Raw genomic sequence first — 9,305 nt, forward strand, 5'->3', positions numbered from 1 at the left:
GGTTCCCCAAGACAGGTTTTTAGAGATCGTTGAAGCATAAATCCTTTAAAGAAATTTATAACAATGAAATCAAATAATTTAAATATAATAAATCAAATAATAATTTAATCCTTAAAGGAATAGTTCTATGTTTTTAAGGTATTAAGAAAACCTTTAAACCCTTTGCAACATTGAGAGAAATCTGTTGCGATCTGTATCTGTAATTTCTCGCAGTGGCGACCTGGTCCAATTGGTATTCCATCAGGGCGTGCCATCATGCATTGTCATTACCCGAGTGGGGGCCTTCACCTCGCCCGCGTCAAATCCCAGCGAAATAACCAAATTTAATAATAGCGTGAAAAAGCGTTCACCTCTTTCATATGCAATCAGAGAGTCAGACGGGCAGACAAAAACGGCGGAGCTGCAAAAAAGTAAACTAAATTCTGAATAATGATGGCCACGCGGAACTGAACTGGAACTCGAACTCCAACTCGAGCACACAGACCCGATCCCCAATCCCCAATCCCCATCCGCAATCCCCAACCCAATCGCAGAGCCAAAAAGCCAAAGCCAAACCCGAACCCAAAACCCAGATCCGAACTCCGGTTCTCTACGCTTTCTGATTACACCGCGTAATGTTGGGTGTGGGAAATCTGAATCTGAATCGGAATGGAAATGTAAATGGAAATGGGCTCGGAGTTGGGAAAGGAAGTGGGTGAAATTTCGCCAACTGAATGCTGAATGCAAATCGTAATTTGGGGGCTTAACATTTGATGGGTTTTTAATAAATGTGCAAAGGCTGAAATCTGTTCCACTTGGAAATCACAGACAGTTAATGATTGGATGTTAACTGGTTGCAAAGCTGGACTGAACATAATATGGTATTAAGTTATATGTGATTGATTTTTAATATTTATTTAAATACAAATTAATTAATGTTTGGGATACAGGTCTCTGAAAGTACAAAAAAATTTTGTAAATATGATTTTCATAATATCAATTATTAATAATAACTTTTTGTTTTTGTTCTAATAGAAATTAATTAAAAATTCTGAACACCCTAAATAATAACCGAAAGAAAAACATGTAATGAACTGGTAATTTGCAAATAATAATAACAGCAATCGTAATTCGTGGCTTACTACCAAATGAGGCTTTAATAAATTCGCCAGCGGCAGAAAAATAGCCCACTTGGAAATGACCGAAATTTGTCAGCTTATCCAACGCGGGGTTGACTTCTGGCTTCTGGAACCCAAAACTCCTTGACTCCCTGACTCACTGACTGCTTGACTGGTTGGCTGCCAGACTGGTTGGCCAAGCGGAAGCTGGCTAATAAGGAGATTCCCTGGCTCTCGGATTGTCTGTCTATGAATCATGCGCAGCTTTGACATTTATGGCCTCAATTTATTTGATAAATTTCACACGCACGTTATCAATTGGCTCGACAGTGGCTCCCCTCGGTGGTGGCAATAAATTTTGACGGATTAGTTCGCTTATGAGTGGCATCGGCATCGAAAGGACTCGAAGGACCCGAAGGACTCGCTGGCCAAACAGTCGAGTGGGCGAAACTATTCGGTCTGGGATAAACTGTAATAATGGCCATTATTATTTATTTTTATTTTCCTCCCCGCTGTGTGTGTGTGTGGCGTATCAATTTTCATAAAATATCGATGCCTGGTTATTGATAACCGTGGCTAAAGTCATATTATTTCCCGGTGCCCTCTTCACTGCGTTCCAAATCCGGCGTGAAAAACCCTCCGCCGATTGATAAATTTCCACATTTCGAGCTCGCTCAAACCGTGCATTTGTCAATTTCGGCGAAACTCTTTGGGGGCGGCGTTTGATTCCCCAGATTTTGTTACCAAGTCAAGAGAAGTCATCTATGCGTTGATTTTGGCCATAAAGGTTTTAAAGCGGGGGATGCTGACTTGAAAAAAAATCAGGGAAATTCCAAGGGTCGTTTATGATTGTCAAATAATGCCTATATTTGAACTTATTTAAGAAGTGCTCATCTAAGGAGATAAATTACCAATCATAAACACATAAAATTTCTTTATTTCTACTTCAACAAGTTTAATGTTTTGGGAAAAATACATTTAAAGTGATATGGTTTTTTGATAAAGTTTTATTACATACTTTTTATTTTGTGTTACCATTCAAGGAAAATATAGAATTTTTTTTATTTTAAAATCAATAAATAACCGAATAATTGAAGACCACAGCTTTAATGTGAAATGGGAAACACAAACATTTATTTAACTATACACATTGTGCAGCCCCTTTGCGGAAATTATCCAGTTGAGCATAAGCTGCATTTAACCAAATCACGATAATTGCTCCAATCGAGACAATTTGCCGAAGCCAATTGATTAATTAATAAGGTGCTCAAGCTCGGAATAGAACTGGCTGCGTTTTTGGGTGTGCCAGCCAGGCAGCAACACCAGCTCTCCAGATTTCTGGCTACCTACATAATTTAAACCTAATTAATTTTCCTGGCGCAGCTCATTCGAAATACATCAATCAAAGCCCGAGTCGGTCGGGCTAATTGCATTTACCTGATGACGGTTTTCATTTTGGTGCCGCCCCTTTCCCTTCCTTGGCTTTTCCGTCAATTGGTGACAAATTATTCACGCTGTCATGTGGAACACTTTTCGTGTGTGTGCTTTGCATTGGTTTTTGGATTTGGCTTTCGATCGACTCGGTTTAGTTGGGGTTTTTGGGGTAGTTTGTTGCCCCCCAAACACACAAACAACAAATAGAGGTGAAAGAAAACGCTGATTAGCTATTATAATTAGTGGTTTGTTTGTTTAATATTTTCAGTTTATTTCAATGGGTTCAATTACCGAAAACAATCAAGAAATTAAAATTTTTGTTTTGATTTATGTTTAGCGGGAGTAAGGCATTTAATTTGGTTTGATTCATTGAAACATTTGGGAAATGCGATTCATAATTATTTCATTTTGTTTAACTCATCGTTTATTTAAACTGTTCATGGTAATTTTGTGAATAACTACATTTCATTGCTATTCAAACACCCAATGTAACTCATACCTTCTATCCAATTATTAATTTCAATGTGTTGCCCTTTGGTGACCCACAAAGAAGACACAGTAAAACCCAGAGCCATCAAGATCTCAGATAGGGCCTGTGAACGTGTTCGTCTGGCCCCTCGATATGAGAATTATGGGGACACGTTGCTATCGCCAAAATCTGATGCCTAATCCTCGAAATTAATTACCTTCGCTGCACCTTTGCCCCCTGCCCTCGCAGCTCACCGCAGTTCTTTCTGCGTTTTTCCTACGAAATTAGGCAAAAGGAAGAGAAAAGAAAAAGAAAATTCCGTGTAGCCAAAGGCGATCCTAGAAACCAGATACGAGTGGCTCTCCAGACACTAGACTTATGCCCGTGCACGTTCCACGGCGAGAGCATCAAGATACTGCGGAAAAGCGGCGAGGCGGAGGCCACTTGACGCTTCCTTCGTGTGCACACTGTACTTGCACTGACCAAAAAATTATGCATTAAAAAAGTAAAGTTAAGTTGTTGTACTATTTTATTATAATATCAGTATAATCACTAAATTGTGAAGCTATAAATTATACATTTTTGCAATTAATAATGATATTTTCTGTAAAAATTTACTTATTTCCCAGATACTTATATATTTTTTAAATTGTATATTTTATTCCAAATTGAAGCATTGCCATGGTTACCATATTTACATATTTACTCTTATGTTTTTTACCCAACTCATTTATAAAAATAACTTTATTTATATACTTTAAAAAAAACCTTTATGGTTATGCTTATAATCCCCATTATGGGATAATAGCATTTTTTCCAGTGGGACTCTTTCCGTAGTTTGGCTTATGGATGACCCGGCCATCGTCAACATCATAGTCATGTAAATTTTTGAAATATAATTGGCCTAATATTTTAGCCTGTCCGTTCGTAATGCTCGGTCCCAAACACGTACTGCCAGTGTGGCTGGTTGGCTTTGGTTGGTTTGGTTGGCTTGGTTGGGGGCCCCTCGGCAATTCGGTTACTTGGCCCCAAACTCCACTCGTACTGGCACTCATGCTGCAGGCCATGATTTTTATCAGTTTACCTTAGTTTGTGTTTGGCTAACGCACCCAATTTTCCACGGAATATGGGTGTAGCCCGTTGCCGGCAGTTGCCTAATGTGGAAACCTCCTTCCATCCTCCATCCAGTCGCAGTCCCATCTGGCCCAGCCCAACCCAGTCGAATCCAAGCCAAGCCAACCAACCCAGCAGAGCGACCAAACTAACAAAACTAACAAACGGCAAACAGAAAACAGAAAACGACACAATCCGTGCATTAGCCAAACTCAAACTCAAACTCGAACTCAACTCCATGCCATTTGTTTGCTGAACTTTTGATATTTTCCAACCGCCGTCGAGAGTTGTCAGTTGGGATCCGCGAACCTTGGCATTTGCCTGGTCGCTCGATGGTCGATATATAGTATATCTGAATCTGCGGAACAGGTGCCGGACTAAAGGAGTGTGTGCCGCAATGAGATCGCGGTGTGGGAATATTTAATCTAGCACTTCAGTCAACCCACCGACACGAACTTTATTTACAGTATGCGAAAGATTCGAATCTATAAATTACCGAGGGGCACAACGATTGCTGGAGATATAACTGATTGGACTGACAATTGTCGATTGGCAGACTAAATAATTAATTTCTGAGCATTAAGTGCACAGTGTTCCAGGTACAAAAATAATTAACTTAAATATAACTACTTAATATGTTGATAGGACTAGTTTGGGCAATTTAACATTCGTCAATATGATATTTTCAGATTTACAAAGCCCTAGGAACTTAGAGGCAAAACAATTCTATAATTGTTACAAAGGTATAATGACTGAATTAAATTTCATGAATTAAATTTCATGAAAATCGGAGGACTATTTCAAATTCTTAGCTGTCATGGGAAAATATAGGGTATATAAATTTTGGCTCTCCGAAGCTAGCTTTCTTTAAATAAATAAATAAAGATTTTAGCAGTTTTTTCCAAACTAATTATTTAGCTTGCTCATGACAAGTCTTTAAACCAGTTTCCTTTTTTACACATAGTTTTTAAAAATAAGTTGCTAATTTCTATATTTTTGGCTTTATAGTTTGTGGTTACTTTTGTTTAATTTTTATTTTATATTAAACTTGTCAAATAAACAAATTTTAAATAAAAAGACGTCAGCAATCTTTGTTTATTGCTTTAGTAAACCGAATCTAGCATTGGTTTATAGTTCAGAAAACAATTTGAATTCAAGTTAACAAAGGCTTACACCGAAGTATTATTTATAAACATTTTTTTCTTTGGCTGGTGACATTGTGAAGATGTCAAGGTCATCGCGAAGTTCAAAGTTGCCTCCCGTTGTTTCCTCCTCCGTGTCCTCCTTTTCCGGAAGTGAATCGGTTCCAAGTTTGGAGGCCATGTTGCACGTGACTCAGGTGCAGACCTCGGAGGTGGACAACACCGAGATCTACTTCTACAAGGATGGCAACAACAAATCCAAGACGGATCTTCCAAAGAAGGACAGCACTCCCAACTTCGAAGAGGAAGTGCCCACAAGTCCGCCATTTATGGCATTGGTCAGCAATCTGCCAATGGAGTGCACCGAGCGCGAGTTGCAGAAAGTTTTTACCAACTTTTCAATTCGTTCTTTAACTATTCCAAAAAAGGGAAAAAGACCCAAGGGATTTGCCTACGTTGAAATGGGTTCTCGACAGGATCTAATTCGATTACTTCAACTGGATAAGCCCAAGTGTCGTGGTCGTTGTCTTATGATAAAAATTAACGAGAAGAAGGAAACCCCACAAATTGGAGGTGGTGATGCTCATTATAATCCACTACCAAGCAGTGAATGCGATGCGAACTCAGATCATTATTCGGCAAGTGTGAGTGATCTCAGTACCATTGATTCGCCAACCAGTCAAAGTGGATCTCCGATTTGGCCAGAAAGTGAATCGTCCTATTATAGAAGAGATATGCCAATAACTCGTAAGCCAAGTAGCACTGAGGAACTGGAGCGCCGAATGGATATCCGTCTTAAGAAACTGGCTGAATTCGAAAATGCTCAATCGGAGAGATTCCAAAATGGGAGCTTTGATGATCAGGACTCCTACAGCTTGTCCTGGAGCGATATCCTCAGCGAGACCAGAAACAGTGAGGCCAATTAGTTTGGTTCAAGTTTAAATATGTCTCACTATTACCAAAAATTATTATTAAATTTTCCTGCTTAAAAGTGGTTTATGAAATGTTTTTTCCCCTTGCAGATAATTTATTTATTTTGGGTGGCATCACCAGCGAAGTCAAAATTAAATTGTTATAGCCATATATTATTTAAACAGTATTCGATTTAATTTCCATTAAAAAGCTGCAGTGGAAAGCCCAGCCAATGTCCACAAGAATTATGGCCCCAAAATGAGCTAATTAACAAAGCTGAAAAGCTGTTAATGACCAGTCACAGCTCCATTCCCCCTTGGCAACAGCTGCAGGTTTCCAAAACCGAAAACCGAAAAACCAAAAAACCGAAATTAAAAGAAAACAATTTATCAACAATATTGACTAAAAGCTGTCAACTGAATTAATTTAAACTGATTTATTAATGTGGCGACAGTTGGGCGATCGAACCGAACCGCTGACGGCAGAAGTCGATGGTAAATGGTAAATCTGGTGAATTTGGCCCCGCCGCACCCTCTGCCACCCAAAATCCGTTCTCTGTTTGGGCCAACAACAAACAAAGAGCCAAAAACAATCCGGTAAGCATACGCTAATTGACCAACTAATTAGCGCATTTAATGGCTGTGATATATATATATATATATATAGTATGGATAAAACACGGTCACCGAAACAAGAAAGACAGACTTGCTAATGAAATTAACGTAGAGTGGTTAATAGTTTTGCCAAATTTGGAAAATTGTTTTCATCAAATCGGTCGGTCTTGGCGTCATTACTTCTCATGCATTATCTTTATTTCTTTATCATTTTTATTCCTCTGTTAATTCCTTTTGCAACTAATGAGTCGGCCCTTGGGGGCACGATTTTTGCCAGCGGAAAATTACTCATAGCTCCAGACACTCTGGCGATGACTAAAGCGGCTCCATAAAAAAGCCCACATGGATTCACCGACGATGGAAAATTCGGAGCTACAGCGTAGATACTGAATTTGGGTTACTAATTAATATGGGAAAACTTTTTCATTAGCTAAGGTATGGTTCATTTTTGGGTGATGGTTTTTAAAAAGTGCGATTATTTTTGGTCGCATTTTAAACAATTTTTGTGTTAATGAATCTTAATTTAGACAAATTTTCATAATTGGTTCAGGAATTTATTAGTTTGCTTTTAAGGAGTATTTATAAACAACAAGTTATTACATTTTAGTTATGCACATTTATTTTATGCTATGTGAAGGGTTCTAAAAACTGTGTGGTTGATTTCGTATATTAATTATTTTTGGAATCCATCTTATCCGAAATTTATATGATTCCCCATTCTGCCACTTTTGGGGCTTCAATTTATCGACTAATTGCTCGGGCCCGCTTAAATTAGACTGGCTTTTCTTCTAACAATTCGGCCGGCTGCACATAAAATGTCTGTCGACGGGTTTCTCCCTTTTTCGCCCATCCATTCTTTATTATCTCCCTTTTTCCTCTCGACCTCTGTCTCTTCTCATTAACTCAACGGTGCGGACAGCCCTCTCCAATTTGGTCAGAATCGTGGCCAGAACCGCATTGCCTCTGTTAGCGTCATCTGGACACTAAGAAAAATATTACGCAATAAAGTAAAGGATTTACCACTGGCTAGATGCCATAAAAAACGCCTGAAACAGTTGAAACTTTAAATATTAAAAAATATAATAATCATTTTGTAACGTCTTACATTTTTAGATGAATAAAAATTATAATTTAGTTGAGCCAAGATAATACCAACAACACTTTGAAAAATGGTAATGGAAGCTGGTAATTTATAAATAACAAGACAAGCTAAAAGATAATTAAGTTATGTATTTACAGTTTTCATATTTTTTAAATAGTTTCTTCTTCAGAAAAGCTTCATTATTGAAGCTTTATACTGCATTAAAATCGATTTTTCTGCTTGTGTATATTCAAGTCCCAGGCCAGAAGCCAGGAACCACGTCCGGAGTGCGGAATGTTCTGGCCATTGCCGTTGCCAATTTCCGGAAAACGGCAATGGGCATCAGGAGCAGAAGCAGAAGCATGAGAAACAGGAGAAGCGCCGGCCGTTGGGCGTAAATTAAAATTAAATTCAAATGGAAAAGTGTCGTCGCCGCGACCTGGACTCTCATCCAGAACAGGAGTCCGAAGGAAGGAGAGGATGAGGAAGGGACAGGGACAGAGCCAAAGCCAAAGCCAGAGTCCTGGGCATTGGCCATTGGCCATTGGCCATTGGCACGTCTGTCGGTTTATGCAACATTTTAGCAATTATATTCGCGTCGAGCGACATTACAACGGCAATTACACGCAGGAGCCGCAGAACATCGCCCGTGGGCGGATGGCAACGACTTTCGGGGGCGGGGCACTCCATCCGTCCGGCGCTTTGGCATTCCGGCATTCTGGCATTCCGGAGTCCCTGTCATCGTCACGTGGAACGGCAACGTGATCAACTGACGCACGGCTCTGATGGACGACAGTTGCCGCCGCAGAGGGTCCTGTCACCGGCAGACTGCCAGGATGTCGGAACGTTGGAACGTCTGAGTGTCTGAAAGTCTGACTGAATGGCTGAATGGCCCGCCGGCCGGTTGACTGACTCAATGACAGGACATGAAGTGCAGGGCAAAAATGGTTCAGCTTAATTGCCGAAACAACGACATGGAGATGTCCTTTTCGGAACGCGAAAAAAGTGTAATTGCATTTAAATTGTTTAGAGTTCAACGTTGAACGATTTTGTTGATTTTATTGGAACATTTTTCATTGCTTATATAGGCAATCAATTGCAGAATACAGATGTTAAGTGTCTGAGTATAATTTAGTTTCTAAATTTATATTAAAATAAAAACTTGCTTTTAAAACTAAGAAAATAAATAAAAAAATAAATAAAAAAATAAAATAAATATACATCATCGTTGATATCATAGTCCAACTTTTTTTTAAAATGTTATGTTATTAAATATTTAAAAAAAACTAAAAACATTTATATTAAAAATTTAATGAGATAATTAATTCAGAAAAATCCTTTTAAAGAGTATACAAATTAAGCAGCTTCTAAAATATTAAATTCGCCTGCCTGTGTGGGCGGTGCTCATGGTGGTTTGGGTAAATGAAATAAAATAAATGTATG

General features: G+C 38.8%; 2 protein-coding genes across 2 annotated transcripts; both read left to right on the plus strand.

Annotated features, from left to right (window-relative positions):
• Window positions 1-5,317: 5,317 nt before the first annotated feature.
• On the plus strand, window positions 5,318-6,246 carry LOC108100198 (the record flags this gene model as incomplete). Its single annotated transcript, XM_017203972.2, has 1 exon — window positions 5,318-6,246. A coding segment is annotated over one exon (864 nt), but the record flags the coding sequence as incomplete, so codon positions are not given.
• A 2,031-nt stretch (window positions 6,247-8,277) lies between these two features.
• On the plus strand, window positions 8,278-8,627 carry LOC108100145. The gene is given in 2 exon segments (XM_017203899.1): window positions 8,278-8,353; window positions 8,395-8,627. Coding segments are annotated over 2 exon segments (309 nt in total).
• The last annotated feature ends 678 nt before the right edge of the window (window positions 8,628-9,305 follow it).

The sequence above is a fragment of the Drosophila ficusphila genome, unplaced genomic scaffold (genome assembly GCF_018152265.1).
Source record: "Drosophila ficusphila isolate 14025-0441.05 unplaced genomic scaffold, ASM1815226v1 contig_286, whole genome shotgun sequence".
In the NCBI taxonomy this organism is placed as follows: domain Eukaryota; kingdom Metazoa; phylum Arthropoda; class Insecta; order Diptera; family Drosophilidae; genus Drosophila; species Drosophila ficusphila.